This window comes from Hemitrygon akajei, chromosome 25 (genome assembly GCF_048418815.1).
Source record: "Hemitrygon akajei chromosome 25, sHemAka1.3, whole genome shotgun sequence".
Classification (NCBI taxonomy): domain Eukaryota; kingdom Metazoa; phylum Chordata; class Chondrichthyes; order Myliobatiformes; family Dasyatidae; genus Hemitrygon; species Hemitrygon akajei.
Window position 1 is genome coordinate 17,618,926 of NC_133148.1, and position 22,027 is coordinate 17,640,952.

The 22,027-nt window shown below is 43.0% G+C and overlaps 1 protein-coding gene across 2 annotated transcripts; it reads left to right on the forward strand.

Moving 5' to 3' along the window:
- Positions 1-1,030: 1,030 nt before the first annotated feature.
- LOC140716412 (uncharacterized) lies at positions 1,031-20,071 on the forward strand. 2 transcript variants are annotated; one of them, XR_012096293.1, is made up of 3 exons: positions 1,031-1,116; positions 2,852-2,970; positions 19,854-20,071. XR_012096293.1 is itself a non-coding variant. In XM_073029116.1 (3 exons), the coding sequence occupies exon 3, from the start codon at positions 4,515-4,517 to the stop codon at positions 5,550-5,552; it is 1,038 nt and encodes a 345-aa protein (XP_072885217.1). In that variant the 5' UTR covers positions 1,031-1,116; positions 2,852-2,970; positions 4,490-4,514; the 3' UTR covers positions 5,553-6,394. The 2 variants fall into 2 exon arrangements, 1 of the variants encoding a protein (XP_072885217.1); XM_073029116.1 differs by lacking the exon at positions 19,854-20,071 and adding an exon at positions 4,490-6,394.
- Positions 20,072-22,027: the final 1,956 nt, after the last annotated feature.

Below are 22,027 nucleotides of genomic sequence, written 5' to 3' on the forward strand. Positions count from 1 at the left end.
TACAATCTATGGGTATGTAAGAAAGAATAGGTGAGAGAAATAAGCAGGGGAATTAGGATTGATGTGATTGCTCTGAGAGCTAGTATAGACTGATGGACCGAATTGTCAAACTTGACATAACAGTATAAAACAGTCGCAGGAGGTTTCAATCTCAGATCCACAGAGGTACATCCCAACCTCAGAGAACAATCATCACAGTTCTGGGACTATAAAGCAACATTCCAGCCCTGAAATTCCAGAGGTAATTCCAGGCCCAACATTCCTATTCCACAAATAAAAACAATCGTTCAGAGTCAAGGACTGCAGTTAGGTATTCAACTACCGGACTGTACAGAGGCATTCCAAACCTGGAAATAATAGAGCATTATTCGAACACAAACCTGTAAAGTGGCTTTTCATTGCGGTCCAACATCAGGACTGTAGTGGCGAATTCCAAAATCTCTACTATAAATAAACTTCCTAAATCTGGGACTGTGGAGGTTCAGGGTGGTTGAGAAGTCATGTAATTCGGATACAGTAGGCGGACAAACAGTAGGCGCTACAAAAGCCCCCGCTCCCGCACCAGCAGGCACAGGAAGAACTTCTTCCCTGAGGCTGTGACCCTGCTGAGCCTCACATCACAGCGCTAAGCAATATAGCACCCATATTGTACTGTCTCAGTAATTTTATATTTGTGTGCTGTAGCGCTTACTTTTTATTCGCAGTTATTTTTGTAAATAACACTATTATTTGCATTTCTGGTTAGATGCTAACTGCATTTCATTTGGCTTTGTATCTGTGCTCGGCACAATGACAATAAAGTTGAATCTAATCTAATCTAAGCATTCCATGTCCAGGACGTCAGTGGTGGTCCTGAACCACGCGAAGATAGAAGGTCGTTCAAACTCAAATCACTTAATATTAACTTAACAACTGTACAAAGACTATCACTGCGAGTCATCGATTAATGGCGGTAGCAGTACCCAGAATCCTCTGGAACCTGAACCACCCCCATCCACGGCAAATGAGTGCGCATGCTCAACATGTGCCTCGAGTCATGCAGATACCGCATGCGTCAAAGCTCTTGCGGGTGAGCCGGACGCCGTGGAAACGGGAGAAGTCAGCGGGTGATGCCGGGTAGGAGGGGGGAGGGGTTGCACCATACAGTTAACGACGAAGGGGATTTACCATCCATTCGGCCGATGCCGCGGCTCTGATCCGAGCACAACGAAGCGCGCTCGGTGTTTCTGAGGCCCGCAGCCGCCACACTAAGGGACCGTAGGCCGCACTGCGCATGCTCCTTTCAAACACACTCTTCGGCCATGGGACCCCCCGCCCCCGCCCCCGCTTCTTGGCGCATTGCCCCCACCCACCGTCTGCAGGAAATAGGCCACTGTCCAGCCCGCCAGGCATCCTGGGTATAATCACTCGCCATTTTCGAGACGACTGGCCAGCGTTAAAATAAGTCTTTTAGGGTCCATGTTGGCACCTTAGTTGATACCTTTTTTTTTACTGCTTTTCCCTAGATAGCTGTTTTTAATATAGTATATCTGCTTCTTCGGCATAACTATTAAATCTGCTGAGAACTTATTTAAAGAATCTGTGCTCCATGCTGGAAATTCAGACTGAAAAATAATATTGTCCGTACACCTTCTGATTTCGCCGTCAATTACCTTAAAACACAGCATTAAATTCCATAGTTACATCGCCCTCTAACCTCATTTGTTCTAGGCTGAATAATTGTAGCTTCTCCAATTTCTGCTGATAACTGATGTCAGGTATTATTGTGAATTTCTCCTACAGGCAGGCTTTAAACTACTCCATAAAGTTAAGCAGGAGCAAAATAATTGTGGCTAAATTAATATTGACGTGAGACTAGCTGCTGGAATCTGATGCAAATGGTGAGCTGCTAAAGGAACACTGTGGAAAGAAATGGGCTTTGGATCGAGGCCCTTCATCTGGGCTGAAAGTCTAAACGAGAGACTTGCTCCAGCAGCTTACTTTTTGCTCACGATCAATATTTTTGTGTAAGGCTTTTACCATAAGATACAGGAGCAGAATTAGCTCACGAGGGTCGTCGAGACCGCCCCGCCTCTCCATAAGCTAATGCTGTCATAGTAACAGAGAACAGAAACAGGAGTAGGCTTCACACCTGCTGCAGTTAAGAGGACCATGGCTTCCAGAACCTGCTCCTACCCTTATCCCTTGATGGCTTTATCATTAAAACATATATTTACTCATTTGAACATATTCAATGACTTGGTCTCAACTGCCTTCTCTGTAGTGGATAATTACCCTCTTGGTGAAGAACTTTCCCTTGATCTGAATTTGAAATGTGCTTTCTCATGTCCTGAGTTGGTAACTACTGGTTCTGGAATCTGTGGCCACCAGGAGCATCCTCCCTGTATCTTACCTGTCTGGTTCTGTTACAGTTTCAGAGGATTCTGTAAGTTGTGCTCTGATTTTATATAAGCCCTGAATACAGTCCTGCCATCTAAGGAATCAAACTGGCAAACATTTGTTATACCTCGCCCATGGCAGCAAGATCTTCTGATGAGGAGACCAGAACTCCAGATGGAGTCTCAGCTCTTCTGACCCCTATACAGCCATGACAATACATCCATATTCTAGTACTCAAATTCTCTTGCAATAAAGCATTTATGTACATTAGTACCCAATGTTATTTATAGATTTGTATTTGGGTGGTTAGATCAATAAATGGATCAAAGCAAACCCCATGCGGTGCATAAGGAATTGATTAACGATAACAGTCATACAATTTGGGTTAAATTATAAAGTTTCATAAAGTGAATCATCTTTCATTGATCATTTGCCAACTTAAAATCATGGCCTAATTTTTGTACCTCCTCAGAGCCCCTGGGCCTCACCTGGCATCATAATGTTGACAAGTATGGATTAATTGCTTAGAAGCCAGCAGGAAGAAAGCTCAGAGACAGACAGCAAAGAGGGCACTGTGCTGGAGTAGTCAACGTGAGTCGCTTTGAATTTCTGAACAGCAATCTACTCTTTCTAGTTCGTTTACAGGATGCATGTGTGAGTGGCGTAGCTACCATTATTGCCCAACCCAATTCTTGATTATTAGTGGCATAAGCTCTATTTTTTCAACAATGCACTCTCTGTAGAGATGAAACCTTTCTGTTGCTGCACTTGATATCAGTGTCACTTGCAAGGCGAACAGTAACATTGTTCTCAAATGGCCTTTGTAAAGTTGGTGACATCGGACAGAACTGCAGTCTATGTGGTGAAAGTACTCTCACTTTGCTGCTCCTGATTACACTGGACAACCATTTTATTTCCAGAAGTATTGCTTTCTCAGAATTGTCTTTTGTTTATGATAGACCTCTTGAAGCTGAACACAAATATAATTTCAGACTTCTTGCATCACATGGGAATTTAGAAAGACAAGAAATTAACTATTATTGAATATAATTTGTTTAATTGCATCAATCTTCTGATGCTCTGCAATAGTTCAACTGAGCTAAAAATGTTTTGTGGATGATTTTCATTTGTACTCAGTGTCTGAGGCTTCTTGCTTAAGTGTCCAACAATAATCAGCCAGCGTTGATGAATTCCAATCGCCCTGATATTGTTTCTCCATGACTGCAATGTCCTGGTGAAGTCTTTCACCATGATTATCACCGACAACGTAAAGATTATTGGGAAGAAGTCCAAATGGAAATCCAGAAAGTGAATTTTTAGTGATGTTTTGAACTTCATTGTTTTGTATGCTTGAAGCATGTTGTCAGCCAGCTGCGTGTAGTTTGGTGCATTATAGTTGCTGAGGAAAGTTTTAACAACACCTTTGAATACCTTCCATGCAATTTTCTCCAGTCCTACTAAAAGTTCTTCTAACTGATTACCTGTTTGATTTGTGGATCAGCAAAAATGCCTTCCTTAATCTTGGCATCAGTTATTCTGGCTTGAATTGAAATAAAGAATATAGGCAATTTTTTTTAAAAAATGGTGCATGGTAGGGAAATTTCATGGTGATTTTCATGATCAGCAGCCCAAAATCCATAAGATACACCCAAAAGTATTTAGGAAGCAATATCTTTATTGTGCAATGTTATAGAAACGGGAATGAAGATAGTCAAGCTGTTTAAGTTGGAGTGCTGCGGGATTAGGATGAGAGGTGGGAAGCATTGATATTTTCATCCAGCTACTTCACTCTTTTAGCTGGAGTCTGCAGGCTAGAAAGTTTCTGTCGGAAAATGTGTTCAGGGTGTATAAAATCTGCCTTCTCCCCCAACCCCTCTTCTGTTGTATTTTCCCTGCCAAAGAGCCCAGATGTTGGTATAGGTCAGGATTAGCTGATGATTCCCGTTCCCGAAGGAGACTAATGAACCAACTGAGTTGGCGTGTTTTTCTAGCACAAGCCCCACAACTCAACATATTCATGAAGTTCAATTTTTCAACCTACCTTTGCTTATTTTGTGGGTTCTCACTCATCTTTTTTCCTCGTATTTTATCCATTGAAAACATCTCACAGGATATTAAAAAAGGAGAATCCTCGGATGGAAAATTCAAACAAAACATCGTGTCAAGACCAGAACAGACCGTGTGACTCATGCAGCCCTAGAGCTCTTCAGCGTTTGGAAATGGAAGTGAGAAGGTCCATTCTGGCAGGCAAGAAGACATTTGTATGCTCTGTGTGTGGGAGGGGCTTCACCCGTTCATACACCCTGCTGAGACACCAGCGAATTCATACTGGGGAGAAGCCCTACACGTGCTCCATGTGTGGAAAAGGATTCACGCAGTCAACCCACCTCATCGCACACCGACTTGTCCACACCGATCAAAAGCCTATTAAGTGTTCCGACTGCAAGAAGAGTTTCAAAAGCAGGGCTCATCTGCTGAAACACCAGCACGTACACAGTGAGGAGAGACCCTTTGCCTGCTCTGCTTGTGGAAAGGGATTCACTTCTGCATCCAACCTCACCGCACACCAGCTCGTTCACACTGACCAGAGACCTTTTAAATGTCCGGACTGTAAGAAGAGCTTTAAAAAGAGAAGTCACTTGCTGAAACACCAAAAGACTCACACTGGGGAGAGGCCGTTTATCTGCACCGTGTGTGGGAAAGGATTCACCCAGTCATCCAACCTCACAGCACACCAACTGGTTCACACTGATGAGAAACCTTTCACGTGTTTTGAATGTGTAAGGGGCTTTAAGAGTAAGCAGGAACTGCTGAAACACCAGCGGACTCACAGTGGAGAGAGGCGCTTCACCTGCTCTCAGTGCGGGAAGGGATTCACTGTATCCGCTGACCTGCAAAGGCACCAGCGTGTTCACACCGGAGAGAAACCATTCAACTGCACGCACTGTGGAAAGGCGTTCCGATGTTCGACCAACCTTATCAGGCACCAGCGAGTCCATACAGGGGAGCGGCCCTTCTCCTGTTTGGAGTGCGGGAAAAGATTCACTCTGTCATCCTATCTGCTGAGACACCAGCTGATTCACACTGGGGAGAAGCCCTTCGCTTGCTCTTTGTGTGGGAAGGGATTCACGCAGTCATCCAGCCTGCTGCGACACCAGCAAGTTCACAAGTGACTGCAGCTTGTATTTGACTGTACCGCTGTGGTTATTCATAACCAGGACAAAATGCCTTTCGACCTGAGAGTCTGGGTTGTTTCCGTTGCTTGTTTATGTCGTTGCTGTAAGTGCGGGCTTGCTTTGATAACATCGTTGGAGACCTTTGTGCAATATCCATCTCAATGTGTTTGAAATGTTTTATCTGTTAGCATCTCTGAAAGTGTTGATCAAACTATACTGCATTTGTACTGATTTGCATGTTATATGTAATGATACCTCTATGGAAGAAGAAGGGAAATTGATTAATTGAATCACCTGATACAGGGATCCCTTTGTATAAGAGGTTGTGTTTCATCTTTCTGACACCGTGCAGTCAGCTGACACATAACACAGGTAAAGATTAGCATTAGTGACACAGTAATTAAATCAATATTGGAAACTATTTTTAAAACTAATACTTCTAAAATGGTGACAAACTATTAGTTTCAAGATATCAGGAAAAAAGAACACACAGATCAAACTCTGAACTGAAAGTGAAGCACAACGGCCTTTATAGACGCTCGTCTCCGATGCCACAGGGGACAGAAGATCATGAGAAGCAGCAGTGAAAATCTCCAAAACATACCTTGGTAAATTGGTCTATTATTCTTGCCTGTACCGAGGTGCAGTGAAGAATTTTGTTTTGCATGCAGAAGATTTCATTTCAACAGTGCATTGATTTGTACAAGGGAAACAAGTGTTACAGTTACAGGGAACGTTTAATGTAGCTGGACGGAAGTTGGCCATAATAACATAGACTATATGATCAAACGTCCCATTTTATTGTACTAATAGTCAATAATGGGAAAAAGCTTGAACCGTGAATGGCTTCTTGACACTATTAGTAAAGAAAGCCATTCAAATAAGGAGAGGGGATCAAATGAGAATGTGGTGGTTGGGGGAGAAACTATAGTGGGGGAAATTAACGTTGTTCTGTGTAGCAAAGTCCAAAAGTTTGGGTACCAACGACAGAGGCAGGACAAGGAATCGTCTGGGTGGGAAGGAACTGGCCACCAAATTACAACACGTTAGTTAATAATCCCTGTATCAGTCCCTCAGCTATGTACAATTTGACAGGCATATGAGACAATTGTTGCTGCCCTGATCAAACCACATTTGGAATATCATGTTCATTTCTGGTTGTTTCATTATAGAAAGGATGTGGAAGTTTTAGAGAGGGTGCAGAGGCGATTTACCAGGATGCCGGCTGAATTGGAGAGCACATCCTCTAAGGATGGGTTGAGTGTTTCTCCTTGAAGCAAAGGAGGAAAAGAAGTGACTTGATAGAGGTGTGCCAGATGGTAAGAGGCATAGATCAAGTCGATAGCCAGAGTTAATATGTAGGGGCATAATTTTAAGGAGGAGAGTACAGGAGAGATGTCAGAGATAAGATTTTTATATAGAGAGGGGTGGGTATATGCCCTGCCAGGACATTTAAAAAATCTTAGATAGGCACATGAATGGAAGACAGAAAAATGGAAGATAGGCACATGAATGGAAGACAGAAAAATCTTAGATAGGCACATGAATGGAAGACAGAAAATGTTTAGGAGAAAAGGGTTAGATTTATTTTAGAGTAGGTTGTAAGGCCAGCACCACATTGTGGGCCGAAGGGCCTGTACTGCGCTGTAGTGTTCTATGTTCTGTCAATTAATAAGCGGCAGTAGTTTTGTAGAAGGTGGGTTATGGTCTGTGTGGCTCTGATATCAGTACTGGGTCGCACAGATGGGTGATCTACATCTGGACTAGGCTGGGATCAGTCTTCTCATAACCTCGCAGAGCTAGAGAAGTAGGGAGGATTTAAAACAAGTAGTGGGCGATAGGGGATTAAAGTTGGGGAAATGAGCTTGAATAGTACAGAGAAGGCTTGAGCAAGGGATACTAATATAGCAATGATAAAGAGACGGACCTGAAGGGATCTAGAGTACAAATCTAAAATCAACTCAGTGGGCAGGACTAGAGATGACAGAAATAATAAAAGCACAGAACTGTAGGTTGCACATCTGTGTGCGTGAAGTATTTGAAACAAACAGATGTACTGAGAACACAAATAGGAGCAAGCAGGTATTGTGTGACAGCCATTTCAGCAATGTGGCAAATTGGAGCTGAGTATGGAAGGATGCAGGACAATTAGGAAAGATCGGGAGATGGGGGAGTGGCTCTGTTAATTAATGGAGGGGATTTGATTCAGCAAACCAAAGTAAATTTATTATCAAATACCATATACTACCTAGAGATTCATATTTCTGTAGGTATTTACATAAAAGTACAGAAATACAATAGAGTTTATGAAAAACTGCATAAGTAAAAACTGATGTGCAAAAAACAAATTATGCAAACAGATAGAGGCTGATAGATAAATAGTTCTGAGGTCGAGTTGAAAGCATTCAGAAATGGTTTGGGTGGAAATTAGAAATAAGTTCAAGTTTATTGTCATTCAACCATATACACGTATCCCACCAAATGAAACAAAGTTAGGAAACCACTTGGCCCACTCTGCAGAATGAGCCACCAAACTTAACAGAAAGGTACCGTGAAGGTCACGGAGGATTTCCCTTTGTGCATAGCACAGTGATTTTGGGATCATTTCTCAGAACCGCACATTTTGAAACCAAACAAGATCAAGCTGTACCTGACCTACATCGATCTTCACGACGAAGGATACAGATAACATGTAACACCCCAGTAATCGCCATACCTTAATTGGGAAGAAGGAAGTCAGGAAAATTACAGTCACATTTTAATGCTCCTCTGTAAATTATTGGAAATGTGGGCTGAAAAATCACTGGGACTTGTTGGACTTCTTTCAAGGGTCTCAAAAGAAGTGGCCCACATGATGTTGCTCTTTTGGTATTAACTTCCCAAAATTGTGTAGATTTTTCCATTTCTTTGGACATACAAATATAGCTCATTTAAAAAGGAATGGAGACAGGATTCCACATAGCAATTAACATCTGAGATAGGAAAATAGTTAGAAACTATTACTGCTATAGTGGGGGAATTATGAAAATCCAAGAAATTGGGCCAGTATAGTTTCAAGAAGGGGAATGAATATTTTTCCAAGTTAGTGGAGCCTTGTGAAGTAAACACAAGAGATTCTGCAGATGCTGGAAATCCAGAGCAACACACACACACACACACACACACAAAATGCTGGAGGAGCTCAGTAGGTCGGGCGACATTGATGAAGAGAAGTAAACAGTCCACAATTCAGGTCGCGACCCTTCGTTAGGACTGGAAAGGAAGGAAGAAGGTGAGGGGAAGGAGTACAAGATGGTAGGTGATTGGTGAAGCCATGTGAGGGAGTGGAGGAGGAAGGATGAATTGAGAAGTATGGAGGCAAAAGGTGGGAAAGGAAAGGGGCTGAAGAAGAAGGAATCTTCTAGGAGTAGAGTGAGGACCATGGGAGAAGGGGAAAGAGGTGGGGCACTGGGGGGGTGGGGGGTGATAGATGGGTGAATAGGGGAGGTAGAATGGGATATGGAAAATCAGATAGATAGATATTTTATTGATCCCAAAGGAAATTACAATGTCATATAGCATTACAAGTGCACAGATATACAAATATTAGAAGAGAAGAAAGAAAGAATAAAAAAAAGTTACCTTAAACAGTCTAACAGGAGGGCGTCATCATTTCCCCAGCTATAGGTTGACTCATTATAGGACCTAATGGCTGAGAGTAAGAATGACCTGATATAGTCCTCATTGGAGCAGTGCACTTGTCCTAGTCTATTGCTAAAAGTGCTTCTCTATTCAGCCAAGGTGGCATGCAGAGGGTGAGAAACATTGTCCAGAACTGCCAGGATTTTCTGTAGGGTCCTTTGTTCTACCACAGCCTGCAGTATGTCCAGTTTGACTCCTATAACAGAGCCAGCCTTTCTAATCAGTTTATTGAGCCTGTTGGCATCACTTGTGTTGATGCCATTGCCCCAGCACACACTGCATAGATTATGATGTTGGCGACAACAGTCGGGTAGAACATGTGAAGGAGAGGCAAGCATACTCGAAAGGACCTCAGTCTCCTCAGGAAGTAGAGGCTCTGTGTTGGTGTTCCACTCGAGTCTGTCATCCAGGTGCACCCCCAGGTACTTGTAGGTCCTCACCACATCCTAGCATTAATAGAAACAGGGAGTAGTGCAAGCTTAGTCTTTCTGAAGTCCATCATCATCTCCATTGTCAGAACTTGTCATTGTCATTGTCATTTTGACAAATTGTCATTGTCAGAAGGCAGAGGGTCGTGGTGGAGGGAGTACATTCAGATTGGAGGGTTGTGACTAGTGGTGTCCCACAAGGATCTGTTCTGGGACCTCTAATTTTTGTGATTTTTATTAACGACCTGGATGTGGGGTTAGAAGGGTGGGTTGGCAAGTTTGCAGATGACACAAAGGTTGGTGGTGTTGTAGGTAGTGTAGAGGATTGTCAAAGATTGCAGAGAGACATTGATAGGATGCAGAAGTGGGCTAAGAAGTGGCAGATGGAGTTCAACCCGGAGAAGTGTGAGGTGGTACACTTGGGAAGGACAAACTCCAAGGCAGAGTATAAAGTAAATGGCAGGATACTTGGTAGTGTGGAGGAGCAGAGGGATCTGGGGGTACATGTCCACAGATCCCTGAAAGTTGCCTCACAGGTAGATAGGGTAGTTAAGAAAGTTTATGGGGTGTTAGCTTTCATAAGTCGAGGGATAGAGTTTAAGAGACGCGATGTAATGATGCAGCTCTATAAAACTCTAGTTAGGCCACATTTGGAGTACTGTGTCCATTTCTGGTCGCCTCAGTATAAGAAGGATGTGGAAGCATTGGAAAGGGTACAGAGGAGATTTACCAGGATGCTGCCTGGTTTGGAGAGTATGGATTATGATCAGAGTTTAAGGGAACTAGGGCTTTACTCTTTGGAGAGAAGGAGGATGAGAGGAGACATGATAGAGGTGTACAAGATATTAAGAGGAATAGACAGAGTGGACAGCCAGCGCCTCTCCCCCAGGGCAGCACTGCTCAGTACAAGAGGACATGGCTTTAAGGTAAGGGGAGGGAAGTTCAAGGGGGATATTAGAGGAAGGTTTTTCACTCAGAGAGTGGTTGGTGCCTGAGTCAGTGGTGGAGGCAGACACACTAGTAAAGTTTAAGAGACTACTAGACAGGTATATGGAGGAATTTAAGGTAGGGGGTTATATGGGAGGCAGGGTTTGAGGGTCAGCACAACATTGTGGGCCGAAGGGCCTGTACTGTTCTATGTTCTAAGTTAGAGAAATCACTGTTCACGCTGTCATGTTGGAGGCTACACTGGTGGAAAATGAGATGTCACTCCTCCAGCCTGAGAGTGGCTCCACTGTGCTAATAGAGGAGGCCATGGACTGATAGGTTGGAATGGGAGGGGGAGTGAAATTAAAAAGGGGGGAAGAGCAAAGGTGCTCGACAAAGCAGTCCCCAATCTACATCGGGTCTCACCGATATACAAGGGCACTGGATACAGTAGATGACTCCGACAGACTTGCAGGTGTGGTTTTGCCTCACCTAGAAGGACTGTTTGGGGCCCTGAATGCTGACGAGGGAGGAGGTGAATGGGCTGGTGAGCTCTTGTGCTGCTTGCAGGGATAAATACCTGGAGCGAGATCAGCGAGGAGTGAAGAATGGACAAGGGAATAGAGAGAGCACAATCCCTGGGGAGAGTGCACTGTGGAGGGGAGATTAAGATGTGTTAGGCGGTAGGATACCGTTGAAGATGGTGGAAGTTGCAGAGAATAATTTGCAGGATGCAGAGGCTCGTGAGGTGCTAGGTAAGGACAAGTGGAACTCTACTCTCTGTTAAGGCAGTGGGAAGATGGAATGAGGGCAGTGGATAAGAGCAGCGTCAATGGTAAAGGGAAGGGAAACCCCTTCTTTGAAGAAGGAAAACATCTCAGATGTTATTGAAACGAAAGCTTCATCCTGAGGAAAGAGACGGCAGAGACGGAGACAATCAGAAAAGGGATAGTACTTTTACAAGTGACGGGGTGGAAAGAGGTATAGTTTGGGTAGCTGTGAGGGTCAGTAGGTTGAGTAGACAGTCTTTCTCCAGGGATGGATACAGAGAGATTGAGAAAGGGGAGAGAGATGCCAGAGAAGTAAGTGAATTTAAGGGCAGGATGGAAGTGGAAGGCAAAGTTGGTGAAATTGACAAGCTCAGCATGGGTGCAGGAAACAGCACCAATTCAGTCCTCGATGTAGCAGAGAAATAATTGGGGAGCATTACTCAGGAAGGCTTGGAGCAGGCTTTGTTTTCTGAAGTAACCAAAGATTATTAGATAGATAGATAGATAGATACTTTATTCATCCCCATGGGGAAATTCAACATTTTTTCCAATGTCCCATACACTTGTTGTAGCAAAAACTCATTACATACAATACTTAACTCAGTAATAATATGATATGCATCTAAATCACTAACTCAAAAAGCATTAATAATAGCTTTAAAAAAAGTTCTTAAGTCCTGGCAGTTGAATTGTAAAGCCTAATGGCATTGGGGAGTATTGACCTCTTCATCCTGTCTGAGGAGCATTGCATCGACAGTAACCTGTCGCTGAAACTGCTTCTCTGTCTCTGGATGGTGCTATGTAGAGGATGTTCAGGGTTTTCCATAATTGACCGTAGCCTACTCAGCGCCCTTCGCTCAGCTACCGATGATAAACTCTCCAGTACTTTGCCCACGACAGAGCCCGCCTTCCTTATCAGCTTATTAAGACGTGAGGCGTCCTTCTTCTTAATGCTTCCTCCCCAACACGCCACCACAAAGAAGAGGGCGCTCTCAACAACTGACCTATAGAACATCATCAGCATCTCACTGCAGACATTGAATGACGCCAACCTTCTAAGGAAGTACAGTCGACTCTGTGCCTTCCTGCACAAGGCATCTGTGTTGGCAGTCCAGTCTAGCTTCTCGTCCAACTGTACTCCCAGATACTTGTAGGTCTTAACCTGCTCCACACATTCTCCATTAATGATCACTGGCTCCATATGAGGCCTAGATCTCCTAAAGTCCACCACCATCTCCTTGGTCTTGGTGACATTGAGACGCAGGTAGTTTGAGTTGCACCATATCACAAAGTCCTGTATCAGTTTCCTATACTCCTCCTCCTGTCCATTCCTGACACACCCCACTATGGCCGTGTCATCAGCGAACTTCTGCACATGGCAGGACTCCGAGTTATATTGGAAGTCAGATGTGTACAGGGTGAACAGGACCGGAGAGAGTACGGTTCCCTGTGGCGCTCCTGTGCTGCTGACCACTGTGTCAGACCTACAGTCTCCCAACCGCACATACTGAGGTCTATCTGTCAAGTAGTCCACTATCCAATCCACCATGTGAGAGTCTACTCCCATCTCCGTTAGTTTGTGCTTTAAGATCTTGGGCTGGATGGTGTTAAAGGCACTAGAGAAGTCAAGGAATGTAATCCTCACAGCACAACTGACCCCATCTAGGTGAGAGAGATTAAATCTGCTGATAACACTGGGAGGAAAGTGAGTTGTGTGTGGGGGGAGGGGGGGGAATATAGGTAAGATAGTTTCAAGGGAAATAGGTAGGTAGTGAAATCAGCAAAGTAATCGATAAATGGAACATAATGTGGAAAAATGTGAGATTAACCATTTTGCAGGGGAAAAAATACGGTATCAGCGTTTTCTCTATATGGCGTGAGATGGTGGAGCCCAGGGATGCTGAGAGATCTGGGTATCATAATGAATGTCTTGCCAAAAGCAATATGCACGTATAAAATGAGAGCTAGTGATATTAATGTTTATGATGAGGAGAATTAAGTACAAATGTAGGAAGGTTACATGTTTTGTAGTATAGGACATTGGTGAAACAATACCTGGAGTACTTACAAAAGGATATAAATGCATTCTAAGTTTTGTTAGGCTGATATCTGGAATATGGCAGTTGACCCTATGAGGAAAAGTTGGACAGGCTCATCTTATTTCTGCTGAAGTTTGGAAAGCTGAGACTTGATAGAAACATTAGGAGGTGAGAATGTCATAACAGTGTGAATGTGGAGAGGCTGGGGTTAACCAGTCCTAGAGTCACAGTTTTAAATATATGGTACTCATTTATGACTGATAAGTGAACTATGGTTCTCTCAGACTTTGGAATTCTTTCTCCAAGGGAGCAGAGCCCGTAAGTATGTCTGTAAGCCAAAGGAAGATTGATACCTGATAGGCAATGTGTGAAAGGTTGCCCGTAGTCAGTAGGAATGCAGATTATAACCAGATCAACTATGACCTGATTGAATGAGAGTGCAGGCTGAGAGCTGAGCGGCCTACCTCACTCCTGATTCTTAACTCTGTGTGGGAGCTCAGATGAAATGATTTCCAATCGCTTTTAAACTATTTGTGAGTCGCACTGAATCTTAAACAGTTGTCTGCCCTTGGGTGGCTCTGGAAGCATTTTCTCCACTTGCTTTTACAAACATCCCTGCTTTTTATCTATCTTCCATCATCACTGTGTTTTGAGCACTATTCCTTGAAATGAAGTAAATCTGAGATACAGGAGGAAATCTGCAGATGCTGGAAATTCAAACAACAACACACACAAAATGCTGGTGGAACACAGCAGGCCAGGCAGCATCTACAGGGAGAAGCACTGTCGATGTTTCGGGCCGAGACCCTTGGTCCTGACGAAGGGTCTCGGCCCAAAACGTCGACAGCGCTTCTCCCTATAGATGCTGCCTGGCCTGCTGTGCAAATCTGAGATAGTTAGGGACATTAGGAGCCAACCGCTGGAGACAGATAAACCCCTGCCTATGAGGCACTTGTCTACACAGTGTGGTTCCTGACCCATTTCCAATCCATGAGTTGTTTCTTCTCAGTCTACGGAAAAGTTGGGCAGACCAGACACCTGACTAGTGAATGCCAAATTTTTACCTAAATTCTAAGTCTTTTTCTGGAAATTGTTCATCATCTGTAATGTAGATGCTGTATGCATTTTGTAAGTAACTACTCACGCAAACATTTTTAAAAGCATAAAGACCATTTGTGCCAGCAACGATAAATGAATACAAATAATTTTGGGAGTATTGGCCCACAAGTCTAGTTTCAAGAATACTCTTGCCCCTTGGAGAATCTCGAAGGACAAGAGGGCACAGCCTCAGATTAGAGGGGCGTCCATTTAAAACAGAGATGCGGAGAAATTTCTTAAACCAAAGGGTGGTGAATTTGTGGAATTTATTACCACAGGAAGCTGTGGAGGCCAGGTCGCTGGGTGTATTTAAGGCAGAGATTGAGAGATTCTTGACTGGACAGGGCATCAAAGATACAGGAGAGAAGGCTGGGGAGTGGGGCTGAGGAGGGGAAGAAAAGATCAGCCATGATTGAATGGCGGAGCTGACTTGATGGGCCAAATGGCCTAATTCTGCTCCTTTGTCTTATGGTCTTAAGATGTGTTTTCTGTCAAGCAAAGATCCAGCATGTCACCCCAACCAGAATGGCCATTGCAGTGAAAACCAGTGCATCTTTAGTCAGTTTCCAGACAGACAGAGGTGGATTTTGGAATATAGGTTTCCATCCCCTACAATAGAGGCGAAGTTTTCAGCCTCAAAAAATGGACCAGTATCCAAAAATTATAAATGTGAAGGCAGATGTAAAATGTAGAGAAATTGAGATAGGCATGCATTTCACTTTATCTTTGTGATAATCTTGCTTACTTGGGAGAACTCTGAATGCTGTCATTCAGAGAAGACGTGCTTTTGCAGTTGTTGCAAATTTCCAGAGAAGTTCTGGTGGGTGGGGGTGAGCTCATTCACCTTTGCAGTGTCTCCATGCTGAGAGCGTTCAGCTTTGCCTCTTTTAGTGGCCCAGTGAGCGAGTGGTATTTATAACTTGTTCCTGTACTCTAGAGAATTAAGTCCCAATTTTTAGAGATAGATTAATAGTGATAAATTCCTGGTTTCTCTTGAGATCCAGTAAGGTGTCCAAGTGGAGAACAAATCATTGCAGAATTGAATTGACTGTATTACTTACATCATTCGTATACATGAGGAGTAAAAATCTTTATGTTACGTCTCCGTCTAAATGTGCAATTTATAGTAATTTATAATAAATAGTACGTACAACAGTACAGTCAATATAGAAACACAATTGTATCAGCATAAATTAATCAGTCTGATGGCCTGGGGGAAGAAGCTGGCCCAGAGCCTGTTGGTCCTGGCTTTTATGCTGCGGTACCGCTTCCCGGATGGTAGCAGCTGGAACAGTTTGTGGTTGGGGCTGACTCGGGTCCGCTAAAGCCAGTTCTGGCTTTAAAGACCAGAACTGGCTTATGTAGGGTAAACAGAGGGAAACTTCCTGTTAGTGGCTGGTTCAAAACTTTGTGAGAGCGGTTTGAAGCTTTGGGCAATGGTTGGCGTGGAAACAAAGGGTTTGAGAGGGAAAATAGACTCCTGGGTGTTACCAGTTGGCAGAGCGGCCATGGGTGAATTGGACTGACAGGATTGCTGTGTGAGGTTCCAAGATGGACTCATTTGGGTGATTTAAAATCTCTTAGAGGTGAAGGTGATCTGTTCGTAGTCATTGAGTCAACAATCCAAAAGCTCAGATTTAGTGTCAAGGAAGGGAATGTGGAAAATAAATTGGAAAGAACTATAGAGTCTTTGCTGAGCAGTCGGTAGCTAGAGGAGCCATTATTTCTCAATTCCAGCAACCTTGGTTCAATCCTAACCTTCAGTGTTGTCCATATGGAATTTGCCTATTATCCCCATGACCCATTCTTTCCCTGAGCTTCAGTTTTCTTCCAGACGCTAAAGACATGCGGGTAGGTTTACTGACCACTGTAAACTGCCCCTTATGTAGATGAATGACAAGAGAACTAGAGGAATTGGTGGGCTTGAGGGACAGAACAGGCTGTAGAGAGAAAAGTGGCAGAATGGGGTGTTGCTCTGTCTGCCAGTATTGACTCGGTAGGCCGAATGGTCCTCTACTCCCTGTTACTTGGATAAAGACTCAAACTGCCACTGATAGAGGCTGAAACCGATTTTCAGCAAATCATGCACAAAAAATAAACATCATGCCACAGGTCATAATTCCCTCCACTTTAAATAAAGAAGCTGTTATTGACTGCATGTTGTTCTGTAGTGATCTGAACATAAGTTAAGCTGTTAGTTAACCAATCTAACCATTGTGTCTTTGTATACATTTCTGAAAACACCAACTGTTTGTGTATGGTTACAATTAAACATCAAGCAGTAGGAAATCAAGGCAACTGGACTTGCTGTGTCGTGTTTCTGTGTTCTAGACAACACCGCAAGTCCAATTGCCTTGATTTGCTACTGCTTGATATTCAATGAACTGGATGACTGAGAACCTTCATAGACATATGTTACAATTAAAGACGTTTGATGTGATAGAAGCTGAGAATTGATTTGGAATATCAATCTGCAGGCCTCACCAATGAAGCTGAGAATTGCTTTGGAATATCAATCTGCAGGCCTCACCAATGAAACTGTAAGGGTTCAGCCAAGATACTGACGTCCAGCTTCCGTAGAGCTGCTTCTGGAGGTCCTGTTCCCTGAGCCTACCACCTCCTTGCAATATTCCCTCTAACCTGTAATGACCAGTGTGTGCAAAAATCTTGTGCTGTGCAAATTTTTTGCCCAGTGACATCACGTGTGCACTGACTAATAAAACATCGTCAATAAAAATATTGTGAAATAAGCCAGTTCTAAAACCTGCAGACAAATCATCACAAACTCCATGTTGTCGACACTGTCCACATCAGAAATTGGAATGGAAATGTGATTGTGTATGATCGTGCAATATGCCAATGAGGTATAGGGCAGCAACCTTTTGTGCAGAGTTTAAATTCCATTACTCCTACAGGAAGTAGGGGAGCATTCAGCTTATGGAGTCAATACTGGCAGTCAGAGCAACGCCATAGGCCCTTCCCATGCTAGTTGCAAAAGATGTGTGCATGCACACTCGCGCACACACCTCGGAGGGAACATTGCCTCCTTGAGGGTCCATGAAGGAGTTCCACATTTAGAGTGATCCCAGTATAACAGCCAGGACCCGACCATTGTAGGCTAGTTATCATTGTGGACATGTGCACATGCATGTCTGGAGACATGGACACCTGCATGCAAGATTACCCACTGTATATCCTTATGATAATAAGAGACCATTAGGCCCTTCGAGTCTATGCCAGCTCTCAGAGCAATCCCATTCCCCAATTATTTCTTTCCTGTCACCTGTTCTCCACAAGCATCTGGCAGTTCCCCTGTCCACCCCCAAGATTTTACCACTCCCTGACATATCAGGAGCCATAAGATCATAAGACATTGGAGCAGGATTAGGCCATTGGGCCCATCTCTGCAATTCGATCATTTATTTATTCCCCCCCTCCCCCAACCCTATTCTCCTGCCTTCTCCCCGTAACTCTTGACGCTCTTACTAATCAAGAACCTACCCACCTGCAGGAAAATACACTCAGGTCAACCAATACTTTTTTGGGTTATTATTTCCTTTGTCTGTTTTATATTTTTTTAATGCAGAAAGAGGATATCAAAAATAAAAGCAACAAAATGAGTTTGAAAAAGAAAATCATTCCCACTGTTAGAGCCTCAGCCTAATTTTGGCCCACACACTAGTTACATATGCAGTATGAAAATTAAAAAAAAACAAATATACAAAAACTAAAAGACAATACAAACTATATTAGAATCCCACCAACATGTACAAACAGGCTGGAGGAACTCAGCAGGTCGGACAGCATCCGTTGAAATGAGCAGTCAGCGTTTCGGGCCGAGACCCGTCGTCAGGTCTTTCAGGTTTCGGCCTGAATCGCTGACTGCTCGTTTCAACGGATGCTGCCTGACCTGCTGAGTTCCTCCAGCTTGTTTGTACGTGTTGATTTGACCACAGCATCTGCAGTGTACTTTGTGTTTAGAATCCCACCAACTATCTGCCTTGTACACAACATCAAAAAAAAATGCATTTCATCTTATCTAAGATGCACACATGCGCTTAACTTTCAGACTGGACCCTGAAACAAACTCTCCTTGCTCATGCTACGTGAGCAGAGATTAACACATTCACATTACTTCTTTACATTCGGATTAGGTTATGAAGTACAAGAATATTGGAACCACAGATCAGAACTTTCTGTTGTGGATGGGATATCATACCAAGGTAGCAGAATTGTGATTCCTAAAAGTCTCCGAGAAGAAATGCTTGGGAAAATTCATGAAGGCCACCTAGGTATTGAAAAGTGTAAGAGAAGGGCGCGGGAAGTGATGTTTTGGCCCAGGATGAATCAAGAAATTGCAGATTTGGTGTCGTCTTGTCAAATATGTCAAAATATTGTCAAAAAAGTGCCAACCTAGCAACCCTACAGAGCCACTGCATCCACATCCTAGACTTCAGAGACCTTATCAGAAGGTAGGTGTTGATCTTTTTGTAACTGACAACAATGATTATCTATTAATAACATATTACTACTCAATGTATCCTGAAGTGTGTGGTTTGAGCAGAACAACAGCAGAGAATGTAATTACATGCATGAAATCAGTTTTTTCCAGACATGGTGTACCTGATGAAGTTTTCACAGACAATGGTCCACAATTCAATGGTGAATGTATGAGACATTTTGCTTATCAATGGGGCTTTGTTCAGACAACCTCTAGTCCATTTTTTCCCTCAGTCCAATGGATTGGTTGAGAAGTTGGTAGGAATGATCAAGAAACTGATGCACAAAGCAAAAGATAGTGGAGGTGATTTTTATAAAGCTTTGTTAGCCTATCGCAGTACTCCACTTGAATGTGGATTTTCACCTGCTCAGCTCTTGATGGGACGCCGTTTGAGATCCAATCTGCCAATAGATAAGAGCCTTCTGAGAACAGAGGGAGGTGAACAAGTGAAAAGATGGAAAGATGAACACAAAGCAAAGCAGAAAACATACTTTGACAGATGTTCTCGTCCATTACGTGAACTGCACCAAGGAGATGAAGTGAGGACACAAGACAAAATGAACACGTGGACACAGAAAGCTACAGTACATGAAGTACAATCCAGATCATACATGGTCCAAACAGAACAAGGAGCAGTGTTAAGAAGAAATCGCAAAGACCTCAAGAAAGAGCCAACTTCAGAGTTTCAGTTAACTGATGCAGATCAGGCAAAACATGAAAATGACAACGAAACACAAGAACTGTGGGAACCACTTAGGTCTACTCGTGTTCGTAAACCCCCAGAGAGACTGATAGAGACATGTTAAATTATGCATTTGTTTTGATTAATGTTGCTAATTGTTTTTCTTTTTAAGGAAAGGAAGATGTGGTGATATGTGTCACGTGTAAACGTGATTGGACAGAGTTCGGAGCATGCGCAGAAATGACAGAATGATCTAGAAACTTTATGGTGAAAATGTGCTTGCTGTTTGCTGTTGTAAATTAAAGTTATAGTTTTAATTCTTCCAGTATATGGTTTGTTCTTAGTAACCCACGGTACATACAAAGAACACAACAGAGTGACCTAGTAATTAATTAGATTGTGGTAAGACAAAAATAAACCTTTACAAAACCATTTACAATCTATTGTCTAAGTGCATAAGGTTGCGATACGCAATACAAGATGTGGATAAATCAAATGAAGATGAATTTAAGGTGGGCAAGCATGAGGAGTAAAAGTTCTGCTGTTAGAATTCAATGAGACTCGAGTGAAGCAAGAAACTGGCATATACTGTATATTATAGTGTAACAGGCGGACAGGGCACCGAAGTATTTGCATGCTTGCATTCAGTGGTCAGGGCACTGAATATAAGAGTCAGGATATCCTGTTGCAGCCATACAAGTAATTGGAAAGACCATGCTTGGAATAGTAGATCATAAGACATAGGAGTATGTCTTCCAGCTGATTTATTATCCCTCTCAACCCCATTCTCCTGCCTTCTCCCCGTTACATTTGATGTCCTGAATAATCAAGAACCTATCAACTTCCACTTTAAATGTATCCAATGACTTGGCCTCCAAACCCATCTGTGGCAATGAATTCCACAGATTCACCACCCTCTAGGAAAAGGAATTCCTCTTAATCTCTGTTTTAAATTTATCATCACTCTATTCTAAGGCTGTGTCCTCTGGTCCCAGATTTCTCAGCTTTAGGTAACATCCTCACAACATCCACTGTACAGTATCTAGGCCTTTCAGTATTCAGTAGGTTTCAATGAAATTCCCCATTCTCCCAAACTCCAGCGAGTTCAGGCCCAGGGCAATTTACAGTGACCAACAGATCAATCAGCTGACAAGCAGCCTCGGGGAGAACAGGCAAGTTCCCAGGCAGCAACCAAGCTGAAGATCGAGCACAGTTTTCAGCGGCTGTGAGGCGGCAGCTTTCATTAGTTGACCGCTGCTGTCCCCTCTCTCTCCATCAACCTCCCTCTCTCTCTCTCTCTCACACACCTTTATAATTCCAACACTCGTGAACCCATACCTTTGAAATCCCTTGCATTACTTCAATAAAGACGGTTACAGCAATCAAGTTGCCACATTTTGTCATTGCTAATATTTCACATCAGATGGTATGATTATCATAAAATAGTATCAGTCTCAATAGTGAGCCTCAGCTGAGTGTGAGTGAGGCTATTGGAGGGGATTCTGTACCTCCTATAGTTTAAAGACTGATTTACGTAGCTAATTTAGTCTCTGTTCTGAAGGGACGTTCTGAAGCTGTCTATGATCACTACCCAGAGCACTGAGTTCCCCTTCCCTCCCAACCAAGGTGGAGATACTTCCAGCAAATGACACAGATTAAACAAAAGTATTTACTTTAAGTTGTGCACATTTATTCGAGGAGTAATTCTAACATAGATCATATTTCTACAAAAGATTTCCAAAATCAGTATGAGTTTTAAAAAAAGTAGAAGACCATACCAATGAGTTGCAGTTGAACGTGTTGTTTGCCACAAAAAGGGGGCTCTGGGAAGAGATCCTTCTCGGGTGGTCTCTGTCTTCATCTCTAATTCCTCCCCAACCTTACTGCCTTCTAATATTTATATCTTTTTTTTCCTGCCAGTCACCTAGTGGCAAAGAGGGCGGCATGTGGTGTTTTCACACTTGTGTTGCAGCTTGTTCAATACCAGAGGAGCCAGAGCCAAGGGATTATCTGATTACAATCCATACTCATAATTTAGACAAAGGAAACTGCATCGACATTGACTGGGAGTATCATTGAGTCATACAGCACCAAAGTAGGCTCTGTGGTCTTATTCTTCCACCAGGCCATCAGACTAATTAATTCATGCTGACAGTACTGTATTTCTATGTTATATTGACTATCCTGTTGTACATTATTTATTATAAATTACTATAGTGTACATTGCACATTTGAACAGAGAAGTAACATAAAAGTTTTTACTCCTCATGTATTTGAAGGATGTAAGTAATAAAGTCAATTCAATTCAAATCCTCTACCTTCTCCGACATTGCATTCCAGAATGCA

Excerpts from the sequence above, each read along its gene's own strand:
- LOC140716412 (XM_073029116.1), top strand. The coding sequence starts at position 4,515 with ATGGAAAATTCAAACAAAACATCGTGTCAAGACCAGAACAGACCGTGT.